Source organism: Rutidosis leptorrhynchoides, chromosome 2 (genome assembly GCF_046630445.1).
Source record: "Rutidosis leptorrhynchoides isolate AG116_Rl617_1_P2 chromosome 2, CSIRO_AGI_Rlap_v1, whole genome shotgun sequence".
Taxonomy (NCBI): Eukaryota; Viridiplantae; Streptophyta; class Magnoliopsida; order Asterales; family Asteraceae; genus Rutidosis; species Rutidosis leptorrhynchoides.
In genome coordinates, this window is record NC_092334.1 from 381,759,343 (window position 1) to 381,774,725 (window position 15,383).

At 33.4% G+C, this 15,383-nt stretch overlaps 1 protein-coding gene across 1 annotated transcript; it reads left to right on the top strand.

Annotated features, from left to right (window-relative positions):
* Window positions 1-833: 833 nt before the first annotated feature.
* Window positions 834-3,080, top strand: LOC139889033 (bZIP transcription factor 27-like). Its single transcript, XM_071872006.1, has 3 exons — window positions 834-1,418; window positions 2,809-2,886; window positions 3,009-3,080. The coding sequence occupies exons 1-3, from the start codon at window positions 834-836 to the stop codon at window positions 3,078-3,080; spliced, it is 735 nt and encodes a 244-aa protein (XP_071728107.1).
* The last annotated feature ends 12,303 nt before the right edge of the window (window positions 3,081-15,383 follow it).

Below are 15,383 nucleotides of genomic sequence, written 5' to 3' on the forward strand. Positions count from 1 at the left end.
TTTACTCATTAATGAACATTAAAATCGTTATGAGAATAGTATTATAGTAATCAAACAAATAAACTTCTTGCTTATGAGGTCATTATGAAGATTAGAAAAAAATTAATGGTCTATATTATTGATACTAATTGAATGAATGGCTAAGATTAGTTGTAGCTATTAAAATGGCCTATTTTCAACTTTGTTGTTATTATATGTGTAAAATAGATAGATATTTTAATTTTAATCGGTTCCAATACACGAAGGTGAGATTTAGGGGAGTGGTATGTACACAACTTAATTTTGTTATGTACACAACTTTCAAGCTTTACAATATTGTACTGTACAATAGTATAAAGCATGATGATTATGTATATAATAAAATTAAGTTATGTACATACCATCACCCATTTATAATTGGACATATTAATTTGGTATTGTGGAAACTCTATGGGATGGACGAATTACAAATTACAAAGCATATCATAATATGTGAGTCATCCTAGTATAAGGAAAAAGTAATAAAATTGGCATGGGTATATAAACAGAAAAGAATTTCCCAAATAGACTCAACAAATGTAAACAACCAAATCTTTGTCACGTCCTCCTAGGTTCGAAATTAAGTTAAGCATCTTTGTTGCCACCACATCATAGGGTTTTGTGTATCACAAAACGCCAAGTTTCATGACCATTCAAGACTCAAGGGTACTACTGCTCACTGTCACCATTTCCCTCTTTTTGTACAAACCTTGATAGACTTGTTATGTAGTCCTATGACAAATGTCATTTTAGATTTCACTTCTATCTCTTACACACACTCTAAACACACCCACACACACTATAAACCTTTACTAATGCAATCTCATTGTAACTGTAACAATAACAACAATAATGATAATGATCGTATAATTAGCACTAACACAATTTTATCATCGTCATCTTCTTCTTGTTGTTCAAAACACACACCTTTTACACACACAAGTAAAACTATGGAGGAAGTTTGGAAAGATATCAACCCATCTGCCACCACAAACCACCGTGACGCCACCGTAAAAGGCTACCGTGGTTTTATTCTTCAAGACTTTTTAGCAAAACCCTTTTCGAGTAATGACGTCACACCCACTACTACTGTTTGTGGTTCATCACCAAGATATGGAAGCACTCCATCACCACCACAGCAACCACCGATGTTGTTGAACTTGAACTCGGGTCCGGACCAGTTGAATTTTCTGACTGAGGATCCGACCCGGAATGTTTGTCCTTTGGATGTGCCGTTTGACCAAGTTTTGGCATCGGCTAACTCTTCTTCAGGTTTGTTAGGTCATGGCATTGGTGGGATGAGGATGTTACCGGCTACCGACCGGAACGGTGGTGACCGCCGGCACAAACGGATGATAAAGAACCGGGAGTCAGCTGCTCGGTCAAGGGCCCGAAAACAGGTTGGTGGAAACTACTACTCCGTACTCGTAATAACTCTCTCTTTTCTTCATTTATTAGTCAACTCAACCTTGACCTCATTCATGACTATTTTATAATTTTTATATATGGAGGTCATTTATTATTTATTTCTATGAAATAAAAAAAACATAAACTAAAAGAAATATGAAGTCAAATAATAATAGTTCAAAATTAAGTTTATTGAAGTAAAATTTTGTTAGAAATGCATTTTTTCTTTTGCAAATTTAAATGAAATAAAAAGGTATGTACATAACTATTTTATGGCTATTTTTGTCATTTACACAATCAATCATGTTTACTGTACAATCATGTTTTACAACCTAAAGCATGATTCTTTATATTTGAATAACTGTCACTAAAATTTAATATTAAATGAAATATTCTAATGATATCCTAAAAAATATCGTTAGAAAATTTCATAGAAGAAAAATGAAGTTATTGGTTAAAACTCTATGTGCAACCAAAAATAATTAAGATTAATAGCTAAAAATTTCTATCAACTAGAAAAAAAAAATTAAAAAAAAAAAACCATGAATGACCAAAACTCATTTTTCATTTTCTTATAAATTTAACCTTGTGTTATTATTGAATTTATTTATTTATTTATTATTGATGTTATATTCTTGTGCATTTAACATAATGAAATAAATATAACCAGATTTAAAAAAGAAGAAAATTTATGTCACAAATTAAATGCAGGTTATATGTTTACTCTCTTTATTAATAATTCTACATAATTTTGTATTATGATTTATACAATATAACTTGTTGATTTATGTTTTTGGTGAATCTTATACAATATAATTTGTTGATTTATATTTCTGTACATAGTAAGTTGTTACTGTAAAAGTTATGATGATGATTTTATTTATGTATACGGCTATTCTGTATTAAAATTACATAAATGACCTTGTTTGAAGAACAAGTGGAACTGGAGGACCCCACTTGTTATAATGGCTACCAAAGTTTAATCAGTGTATTTTTGACCCTCTACCAATCATAGAAATAGTTTGCCAAGAAAATTTGTTGCCAAAATAAAAAAATTTGGTGTATCATAATTACTAAATTACTAAATTCAAAATAATGTACAGAAAAATCGTTTCTTGATAAACGGGCACAACTATAATCCACGAATTGGGACATAAAGGACGATTTCTGTAATCTACCGGAGTAGAAATTTTCTCACGTTACACATACATTTTCGATTGTCAACTTAATTTAGGCCATAAAAAACGCATTTTTGTCATCAAACAACTTAGTATCAATTAGAGCTCTCAATTTTAAGTGCATTTTACGCATAATTTTTCTGTGTGATATTTTACTTAAAACTTAGCCGCTGTCGATTCAAGTATGATTGTTAATTTTTTCTAGGCTTACACGAACGAATTAGAAAACGAAGTCGAACGTTTGAAAGAAGAAAACGCGATGCTCAAACGACAGCAACAACAGGTTAAAGCAAGCATTTTTATTTAAATTGGTGATATAAATATAAAATATAATATAATTTAAATTTCTATCTATTTATAAATATGTATAATATGTGTATGTGTAACATATATATAAATGAACAGTTACAGGTGGCAACAGCTGCTCAAACAACCAAAAAGGGGGGCCTCCAAAGAACATCAACTGCTCCATTTTAAGTCAAGGCTGGGATATTTTTTAGGAAAGTGTGAAAATAGTTAATTATGAATTTTGAGGGAGTGATTATGATATTAGATATAAGAGGAAGGGGTGGCAGGTAGAATATTTATGTTGCTTCATTTTGGATCAATTTTTCCAAGCATGCAAAAGCTTGTTGGTTGTACTTTTGACCCCCTTGTCTAATTTGGTAATTTATTACGTAATCCTTGTTGAAAATGACATCAATTTACCCTTCTTAATAGTCACGTGTCCAATTGTCTACTCTCTTACCAATTTCGTTGTCTATTTTTTTTTTTTTTTCTTTCTTTTAAAAGCCAGCAAATTTATTAATTATAAATGAAATGTGTACATTAAGGCACGGGAGATCCATGCATATTTACAACAATTGGCTCCTGTAATCTTAACAAATACAAACAGGGCAATACAAACCCATTACAGATGAAAAGATATACGAACAAAAAGCAGCACCAAATGCAACGACAGTGAAATTTAGCCCACTTCCGTATTTTCATGATGTTGCCAGTTTTGTGAGTTGCCTACTTGCTACAAGATAAGATTAAATTAAGATCACATTTTCGGGACAAGATTTTCTGACATTTTCGAGATTTTTAGGATAACTTTTTACCTCTTTAAATAGAATGTCCTATGATCAGTTAATTTCACAATCCAAACTATCAAATTACTACATAAATATATCTGATTCGGAGAAGGAAATTAGTATAGGAGAGTGTCGTCATTATCGGATTTCTAGACGTGCTCTCTATGTTGAGGGAGAGATGCAAATGTTTGAAAATTTGCAGCTAGATTTATTTATAACGAACAATGATCCGCGTTATCTGGATCGTGTTCGTGAACTCTATAAGTTTTATGAATTTAGTTGTACTGAAAATACAACGCGTTTTCAAATTGATGACTAATCATTCGGTCCATATTTTATGCTCACATTTGTGTTTGCATGAAGAAAATGACCAGAGTTAAATGGTGAAAACATGTCATTTGTGTTAGTTTTGTGATACTTTAAGATTAGTGAAGAATACATGGTTAAAAAATGAAGATTTGCTGAGATTTTGTGATGACCATAAAAATATGGCGATCTCACTATAAAAAATACGGTTAGTGTATTTTGAAAATTTTAACAGAAGACCATATTTTTACGGCCAAACTTCAAAGGCCGTATTCTTACAGTCCGGGTATCGTAATTTTACGGTCATTGTTTTTTTTTTTTTTTAAATCAAAACAGAAGCGTTCATGGCGTATACTTATGATCGGATTTTACGCATGTTTGTGGTGGGCCGTAAAAATACTGTTTGACCACCATACTTTTACAGTTGTCTATTTTTAGCTACTATCACATAGACGAATTTGAGGGATTTTTGGCTTAGAGGACAAGTTATACGTAATCTATAAATACTAACCCTTTCAGCCACGAATTTTTTCACACCTCATAACTCAATTTTGAAGCTAGACGATCACGCTGAAGCTTTTAATGAATCAAGACCCGTTCAACATTCTTTATCAACTTTTCATCATGTTCATCATCATGAACATGCGCGGCTAGTCTTGTTTTCTTTATTCTTTCCAATGAACTTTTAACGTAATATTTACTCATTCAAGTATGTGTGTGGTTTGTAATATTACAATGGTAAAGTCTTTTGATTTATAATTTTGTAAACTTTCCAAGTAATTGTTGTTGATTTTGATTATCGCAAGACGTATTATTGTGATTTAACAATTGTGCTCGATCCACTTAGTGTTAATTTAGATTAGGATAAAGACAAGTGTTTATGTTACATAATCGTGCCCAAGATAATTACTTTAACGAATTTAAGAATTCATGTCTATGTGATTTTTTTTCTTTTCAGAATTCATGTCTATGTTAGATAATAACTTATAAAGCACACATGTTTGTTTGAAAAAATGAAACTTAATTGGGATTTGAAAGGGATAACGGGTTTTAATCCATTGATCACAACTATTTATTTTTATAACTTGCTTTAATCTTTGCTTAAACTCTTAAAGTTTAAGTCCTTTTAATTCAAGTCTTTTAACTAGTTACATATTACATTAATTACAAAACAAACTCATGGAAACTGTTTACTTATAACCACAATATTCCGTGGAATGAACCTTTCTTACCCTAACTAGTTTAAGGTACTTACGACATTTTTTATTGGTTTATCGACGCCCATCAATGACATACCTTATGTATGAACATTGGAAAACTTTAATGTTGCATTAAGCCTAGCAGACCAAGACAAGAAACTTTACTCTAATACTACTTATCTTTTCCATAGTAGTGTGGCAAATCATGTCGTCGGAGTTGTTCATGCATTTTATGTGTTTGTTGTTGTTGAATAGACTATGTACTTTAATTGTAAATATTGTACACATAGAGCGCACTTCAACTGACTTCACTGAGCATATGTGATTAGAATGGCTCACACAAGTGAGAAAAGTCTCAGTCGCACGAAACAAGAATCTTGTTCGTACGAACGACACTGTCATTCGCACGGATGAGATACCTGAGACTATATAAGTCAGTTTTTTGTGCTTCATTTGGGTTTGATGCATTCCATCCTCTTCACCTTCATGGTGAAAAGGGTTTCGAGGTGAATTCATGCTCGAATCACCTAGGAAAACCATGTTTCTTTGTTTAAATTCGGTGTAATCGACCTATCATTATCATATATCAATGAACATCAATTTCGAATTAGATTCGTGTATTTTGTATTCCCGTCTTTTTTATTTTACTTACTTTGTTCTTGAATCATCATGTGATTCTCGGTTTATGATCAAAAGGTCTATGAAAGCGAAAAGAGGGATCTAATAATAGGTATATTAGATCATCCGAGTATCGATTATACAAAGGTAAGAGACATTAAATTGCTGCTAAAATCATTTTAGATCTCACACTTTACTTTTGTTGACTTTTTATCGATTTTGATGATCAGTCGAATCTGGAAAATCTATAAAAATGGAAAGTTTTGGTAATCATCTAGTGAAGGTGTGTGCAACAATTCAGAGGTTGATTCGTTGTTATGATCAAGATAACAATTTTTTTTATTTTTCAAATAAACATCACTGATTTCACATTGATTCGTAATTTTGGTTATGTTATTTGGAAAAATGAAAATGGAGAAGTATATAGAAGAGTGAAACGCAACTTTCTGCAAAAATGGTGGCGTTTGGTTGAGTTTCGAGCTGTTTTCCCTGAACGCCGCCCTCAACCAACGTGAACAACCACCAACTCTGGCAAGCTCAGAAAACACCTTAAACGATGTCCTTCGTGCGTATTAAAAACTGGGTCGCGCTATTGAAGGGTGGTACGTGGGATCCAGGGTGTCAATTCGAGCGAACAATGAAGAAATTTTACGAATTTTGGTGCCTCTCATGGGAGCGTGAGTGATTTTAGGAAGAAGACAGAACTAGCAGCATAAAAGACAAAATTGTTGGGGACCAGCTCTGCAATTTTTTTTAAGGTTTGATATTTACTAAATGGTACTTGAACCCCCTTTTGACCTTTGAACCCCCTCACCTACCTTGAACCCCCTTTAACCTCTCCAACTCTGAGCAAGTTCAACCCGGATCCAAACCAGACCAGACACGGATCCAAACCTGGATCTGAACCAGTTCTGACCTATGGTTTTACCCATCTTAAAACTAATGACCGTTAGTTTCTCCGTTAACCCGAAGACCACCAGTGCAAACTTTTAAGGATTTTATAGAATTTTCATAAACAGCCCCTGGACATTCTGAAATTTACATTTTTGGCCCCTCAACGTTCTATAATTTACAGTTTTGGTTCCTGAAGTTTTAAAATTTACACTTTTTAGTCCCTAATTTTTGTAAATTTACATCCATGGTCCCTAAAGGTTACTATTCCACACTATCACCCAGAAACCTCAGGAATTCACATCTTTCACCTTCTTGATTTTTTTCTTTGATTCTCTTGATCCAAATAATTAATGATCAAGTCAACATCTTCAGTTAAAAGCAGCGTATTTAAGCACATGTAAGAGGTGATTCACGTTTATATTGTATTGTTCTCTCACATGTTCGAGTATTTAGTCCATACTGGGTTAGTCATTTTTGTGGTTGCTTCACACTAGTGGTAGTCAATTTGAGTGCATATCCCGCAAGTGTTGAACATTAAGTTCTATTTTCTAACAGCAGTTTGGGATCACCAGGGGGACAAAACCACCCACATATTCATCTACTGCAATTGCATAACCCTCCCTCAACTGCTGCCTAGGAGAAATCTCGGCCCAACCGAGTGCATGGTCGGTAAAACCCCTCCCTCACTGCCCTCACAACGCGATGTGCGAAAGGCACCCTTAGGTGGAATTCAAGGGTTAAGGAGAAACCTTTTGTACAATGTTGCACCCCACAGGAGTCGAACTCCTGACCTCTCGCTAAGAGAGGCAGACTACTACCACATGAGTTACAACACAAGGTTATTGAACATCAAGTTCTGGATGGGGCCTCTTCATAAATTATTCTCCTGAATAATTGAGTGTGCACGCTATATGCAGCAACCGAGACATCATGTACAAGTATACCAGCTTCGGTCCCACTGATAAAAGCTGACCAAGTAATCTGGAGTATGTGTGTCACACGTATCTTAAATTCAGTCTTATGGGTTTATCCAGTTTGTACGAATGAAAGTTTGACTCGTGCGAAGCTATAATGGATTCTTAATCGTGGGAGTGAACAAAAATAGCACAATCGACCGTCTCAACGTGCAAGCAACGAATAATATTATCCACTGAAAAATTAGTGTACGCAGTTTAATGGACAACCTCATGTCTCTATTGCATGTGTTAGTAAGTGAATAGGGAAACACTTATGCTTTGAGAAGTTTAGCGGGGCAGCTAGGAGCATATGTTAATGGGCAGACAACAATGATATTATTTCTGCACTTCTTGAGATTTCGCTTTGTCGATGGAATCTTTGTTCCAATTCTGCTTTCTTAAGGGAATTGATGTTGATGTTACGCAATCATGAGATACCAATTTTACGTCCACTGTTGGAATTTGATAGCAATGAAGACTTATTTGGGTTGTTAACTGTGGATCGAATTTCTCTACATATCTTGCCTCTACAATGTGCATGTCAAAATGACAACGTTTGAGCTTTAATGTTGCAAAGGATACAGCTAACAGTGAGGAAGAAGTTTCAACAACTAATAATTTTGAGAGAGTCAGTTTTTTTTGAAGACTTCATCAAAGATATCAATAGAGATCTCAACTCGGATGTGGGTAACTAGTGCAAGTGGATTTGATGTCACTTCAAGAATTTCAAATGGCAATTTGCCGTTTCTCGGACTCAAAGACCTAAAAATCGTTGTGGGGCGAAGTTCTAGCATAACGTGCACTTGAGAAGACCTTTAATGAAGACTGAACACCAAAAGACACGGTACCACTGCAAAGATTAACTGAAGATTGCATGAGGTATTTACAACAACCATTCGCCAGCAACATCCAAGGGGAACTTGTTGATGCATTCTATATGTGTATGTCGCTGTCGAATAGACTATGTACTTTAATTGTAAATGTTGTACACCTAGAATGCACTTCAACTGGCGTCACGGGAGCATATGTGATGAGAATGGTTCAAGCGTGTGAGAACAGTCTTAGTCGCGCGGACGAGAATCTCGTTCGTGCGATCGACACTGTCAGCCGCACGGATGACTGTCATCTACGCGGATGAGATACCCAGACTATATAAGTCAGTTTTGGTGCATCATTTGATTTTAATGCATTCCATCCTCTTCACCTTTATGGTGGAGAGGCTTTCGTGGTGAATTCAGGCTCGAATCACCTTGAAAAAATCTATGTTTCTCTGTTTAAATTCGATGTAATCGATCTATCATTATCATCTATTAATAAAACATCAATTTTGATTGAGAATAATATATTTTATGCTCTCGTCTTCCTTATCAATTCTTACTTTATTCTTGAATCATCATGTGATAATCGGTTTATGATGAAAAGCTTCGTGCAAGCGAAACGAGTGATCTACGGGAGTCAACATGGGTGAGTTGTTCGTGCAGTTACTATAAATGTTATGAAATAATGTGTATTAGAAATTGTTGTCTTAATGTTTGTCACCTTAATAAGAAGGTGAAAAATATATGACACTATACGTACCAACATGTTGTGTTGTCAAGACAAACAGTTTTGATTATGTCCTTGCACAAGAGGCATTAATGATGTTTTGGATTATGAATGGTATCCAAATTAATGATGGATACAAAATTGTTAATCGGCATGCAAAAGGCAGTGGACTCCGAGACAGATCCATTACATTACGGGCATCAACTAAGCAACATATGTCATTACACTAACTGCACCACCAATGGTCAATCTTACGATGTGCCATGAGTACGGACATTTTAAATGGTCTAGAGAAGTTGTAAGTTTATGCATTATTTGTGGCTTAAATGTATGTTTGAACAATTAGTTAATAAAATGTATGTATGTGATGACCCGGAAATTTCCGAACAAATTTTAACTTTATCTTTATATCATTAGATAAATATTTCAAACATATATATTACGTACAAATTTACAATTCTAAATAAAAATATATATATATATATATTTTAACTTAGTCATAAAACGTCCTGATTTAAAATAATATATTTTGATAAACAACGAGCCACTAATTTATAGAAGCAAATGACCACAATGCTCAAATTTTATAAGATACATTTTTACAAGGTAATTTATTGATGAATAAATCAAATTATTATTAAAGATACACGTCGCGTAACGTAAAAGGCAAGTTTTCTAAACGTACGAAAGTGCGTTCGAAAAATCGAAAGTGGTATATGAGTCGAGTGACAACGTACGAGTCATTTGAACAAAAATTACAATTTAACTATGCACGAGAATATAATATAATATTTAATTAATTCTAAATATTAAATATATTATATATTAAATAATATATATAAATAATCATACAATGTGTCGGCAAGAGACTTTAAGCGATTATGAGCTGTATGTAGAGGCCATGCGATCACATGGCCACACACTCTTAAGCCCATACGATCGCATGGTGTAGTAGGTGGTGTCATATGCTATAAATTCAGACGTTCGCAGTTTTGTGAGAAACATTTTTCATCAAACACTCCGTTATCATTATTATATTTATATATTATTATTATTATTATTATTATTATTATTATTATTATTAATATTAAAGTTTACTAGTAATATTATCAACAAAAGTTATTAGTAATATTAGTAAATTACTAATATGAGTATACATAAAATACTACGACGAAGTCATGAGTGCTTTAATTTCAAAACGGATTTTTATGAGCGGGGCAGAACTAAGGAAATTATGGGTTATAGCTATGGAGGTGATGGGTATGGTTCATGGGTATGCTCGTGAGGTCAAACTAATGTTTATCATCTCCGTTGCGTCTACGTACCTTTCCTGTAATATTGAATCTCAATATTGATACGTGAGTACTCGTAATTTAATTTTTATATATTAATAGTGTATATCTGACTAGTGCTCGAGTATATAGGATTATGCATGCTTGTACTTTTGATATTGCCATTAGATAGGTTATGTCGAATCCTGAATTAGTTACATATGCGGTTGAGATAAGGTATAAGATATGCATGTCGTTGGAAAGCTAGCGAAAAATTATTAACTTTTCATTTAGGAATCGCGTGATTTCGATGAACGGATTAAAAAATATGGTCAACTGAATTATGGTTAACGTTAAATGAAATTGTGTTTGAAACTGTAAATTAATATTTAAACAACTTGTCTATGAGATTGATAAATTGAATTTTTAAATATTACTAATCGAGTAAATGAATTTCTATATAAGGCACGTCTCGTCTTGTTGAGAAATTATCAAAGTTGACTGTCTTATCATGTTATAAATCTTTATAAACACTACAATCTGATTTTACAAGTATTGGAAAACTATGTGAAATAATAAAATATGTTCAATTGCCATGATAATTCAAATATAATATAGCTCCTGAAATAAATAATATTTTGAGATTGATAAACTATAAATTCGTTCAATTATCAAGACTTATATTATGTTAATAGACATGTATAGATTTAAAGATCATATTGGGTAAGGTTAACTTTTGAGATGACTTTTGTTAACTTTTGTATGTCGGTCACGAGCATTAGGATTGTGATACACTATGACCAGACCTAATTTGTTAGACATGTATTGACCAACATATGTTCTCTAGGTTGAGATCTACGGTTATTTTACATTTCGAGTTTCGGTCACATTCCGGTGAATTACTTTATGTGCTGTTAAGGTGAGTTTCATATGCTCCCTTTTTAATTGCTTTTGCAATCTATTTTTTTGGGCTGAGAATACATGCACTTTATTTTAAACGCAATGGATACAAGTACATACTAAATTCTACACCGAGTTTGAACCGAAAATCCCTTAGCTTTGGTAACTAGTAACTGCCGGTTATAAGAATTGGTAGGCGCGAGTAGTTGTATATGGATCCATAGGGCTTGATATCCCCGTCCGAGCTAGAGCACTAGCCTTTTAACGGACGTATGCTATTTGAGAAGCGTACACGTTGGTTTGCGTGTATTATTAAGATGATTATACAAAGGGTATAAAATATATATACGTTAAGTTTAGTTACCAGGGTGCTCAATTTCGTAGAATCTTTTGATAAACGTTTCGGATGAAATAACTGAAATCTTGTGATCCACCTTTATATACAGATTATGCGCAACATTAAAATTATGAACTCACCAACCTTTGTGTTGACACTTTTAAGCATGTTTATTCTCAGGTTTCTAGAAGTCTTCCGCTGTTTACTTATATGTGATACAAGCTATGTGCATGGAGTCATACATGCTTTATTCAAGAAAACTTTGCATTCACAAAATCATCACTGTGTATCTTATTTTGACTGCATTGTCAACGAATGTATTATGGTAAACTATTATTTATGGTGATTGTCTATATGTAGAAATCATCAAACGTTGAAAACCTTAGAAATTGATATTCATTTACTGTGTACCTTTTGAAAAGAATGCAATGTTTACAAAACGTATCATATAGAGGTCAAAACCTCACTATGAAATCAATGAATGATGTATTCGTCCAAAGGGATTTGGAAGGATCGTCACAATGTATATATTATTTTCTTGTCAATTATTGTTGTGAAATAACCTAAGTGCTTAAATAAAACAAGATAGAAACATATAATACACTTTGTAGAATGACATTTAAAATTAGAAGTGTTACAACAATAATTGAAACACCATTATCCCGTGAATGAAGTCGATGCACCATCTGTAGAGAAAGGATTTGAAAGAAAGTAAAATGTGGGTGTAAGTTCGTAACCATCCATGTAGAAAGGATAATCGTAGATTTCTTGATTATTCTTTATTTTCTGTAGATAACGTTTTCACCTTTAAAAATATACTACATGATTTCTTAGTTGTTTACACCTAAATTCGCATCTCTTTCTTTCTCTTCCTTTCTCTTCTACTCAATTTTTATTAAAAATTTTAACGTGATGTTCCTTTGACGGCTATCTTATTTGGAAGTTGTCAATTTTTTTATCCTAATCGCATCAGGCATTGTTTTGAATCAAAATCCTATAATCTATCTCATATCAAAATCAATTCCCTGATTATACAAGATGGATCACATATCTAGTTCAAATTCCTTAAACTCTGACAGCTATTCCGATATGGATATTCACCTGAACTCCGAAGACAGTGTAACCAAAATGGATCAACCAATTAGCCATCATCTATTCTGGATGAATTGGTGATGGGTTCGTAATCTACTTAATCATTGGAGACAATAAGAAGGCGATCCCTTCCATCCACCACATTGACCTCTTGGCGAAGAACCTGAAGCACTTACAGGCGAACCTGTTCGTAATACCATTTTCTCTCTCATTTCTAGAGTATCTCATCATGATTATATACTATCTCACATTCTAGATCTCATTCATCCGCTCGTCCGAACCGAAAATCATCCCGGTGTAATAGAAGAAGTCAACGAGCTTCGCGCTCGGGTAGTAGCTTTGGAGAATATGGTGCAAAGGTTACAAGCACCAGCAGCAGCACCGGTAGCAACAGTACCACCATCAGCAACACCAACAGTACCATCACCACCACCAACAACAACATCCATATCCCACACTTCAACATCACAATTTGTACCTTGAGCATCAACGTCATACTCACCATAGATACCAAGGAGTACCAACAACAATAACCGATGAAGTATTGATTCATAACTTCATTGGAGAAATATTCTGCGGCGATTATGTAATATCTAAAGTCTTAGAAATTATCTATTCCAGCCATAACCGTAAATCAGATGAGTGGACCGAAACGAGAGAAGGAAGAGTAGAAACCCTGACCGGAATGGTGCACGATTTACAAGCTAGACTTGTTTTACCAGCAGCATCAACAGTACCATCAGTATCACCAACACCGGCAAAACATGTAGCACTACAAGTTCCGCCAATTCCGTAATCACCAACATCATCACAAATCAACAACGCGTATATTGTATCAACGAGATATGAAGTATTAAATCATTTTCCCTGAAGAAATTATATGTATATTTAATATATATGAATTTTGAAATCAAAATAAATCTTTTCGTACTAAGCTATTACGTGTGAATCTTAACTGGTAGGTACTACTCGGTTAGTTCATATTACTAATATGCAATGATGTACATCCTTCATTAACGACATAACCATCGTTAATTACAATCTCTGTTTCAAATTCAATGAATTCCTTTTCATAATAAACTAAGTGTATTATTCAATTACACGTTTGATTTTACACTTTCATTTTCGATGTACTCGAAACTTTCTAGAAAACATCATTCGTACCTTGCGAAGTTAGCAAGAGTTCCATAAGCACCAACATGATTCACTAAGGAAATATCAATAAAACTGAATAACGAAGTATTGATTACATTAGTGAAAAACTCCGCGAAGATTATTAAATCTTTAATGTTTTAGAGATTATTCATTTATGATCCAGCTAAAAATCAAATGAGCTTAATATGATATTAACTCATTAAATCTGTATTACATCTGAAGAAAATATACCTACTTATATTTTCATAAAGACTGTGATAAAATTCTCGGGTACAAAATATTACTTGTGAAACTTTTAACGGGTAGGTAATACCCGAAAGATATATGAATTCACAATTGATATGTTACATTATTCGATTTTGATTTAGCAAATCATCAACTATACTCACTACTTTCACAACGATATACATTCTTTCCTAGAAATCAAAACAACCATTCGCATTCAAATTTGATTACATATTCTGATTTTAAAAAATCAGAATCCAAGCCAAGATTTAACAGAAAACATCACTCTTAGATTCTTACATCTTTCAAAGCTATACTTTGACTTCAAAACTGTGCTAGAACATCACTTCTATTCATAAACCCAGGAAAAAAAAATAATTATATCATTCAAAATTCTAGAACATCATATGTATCTTGACAATTACAATCTTCATGCAAACCCTTCAAACTTTTGAAAACACCTCGGATTGATAACCGACGATTCGGTTATGATAACTTTGAATGATGATGAAGCAGCAAAAACTGTAAATGACCTTAACAGCCAAAAGTTTGATGATAAAGAATAGTGTGTTGGCAAAGCTCAGAAAAAAAAATAGAAGGTTTGGAACTGGAAAACGGATTGAGCAAAGTATGAAGGAGGCTGTGGATAAACCACAAAGACTAAACCTGCCTTCAAAGAATCCAAATGATTCAGTATCTGCTGAAGTCATTAATGAATACCTTGCTCCTGATACTAAACCCCTACGGACAATATTCTTCATCATCCTATGATATTAGAAATTCTAAGATATCATCGTATCTTTCATTATAAATATCCTCCATAATTCTAAAGATATTTCCATAATTATTCTTATCTGAAATCATTTACCTCTTCGCGCTATCTGTATTACATCATAAAAGAAACTATTTTAGTTTCTAAATTCTGAAACTTTCGAGTTTAAAATAGGAATATTTTCGAAGTAGTGTTGAGAACTGAAGCATGAGGTAGTATAATATAATGACACTTGATCAACGTGATTATATTACAGTAATTCATGCTGAGTTTGTAAATCGAATGTAATGATTCACAGATCATAACATCATCATGTGCCATGTTACACGACTCTTGTATCCTATTTAATCTCTAAAATATCAAGAAAATATTTCTTGATGATTCGGTCTTTTCCACGGTATTTCGGTAATTTAACAAATCAAAATCGTGCCATT

Bases quoted from the DNA above. Each gene is read 5' to 3' on its own strand.
- LOC139889033 (XM_071872006.1), top strand. From the start codon at position 834: ATGCAATCTCATTGTAACTGTAACAATAACAACAATAATGATAATGAT. The intron at 1,419-2,808 runs GTTGGTGGAAAC...AATTTTTTCTAG, and splicing joins GGTCAAGGGCCCGAAAACAG to GCTTACACGAACGAATTAGA. The intron at 2,887-3,008 runs GTTAAAGCAAGC...ATAAATGAACAG, and splicing joins TCAAACGACAGCAACAACAG to TTACAGGTGGCAACAGCTGC.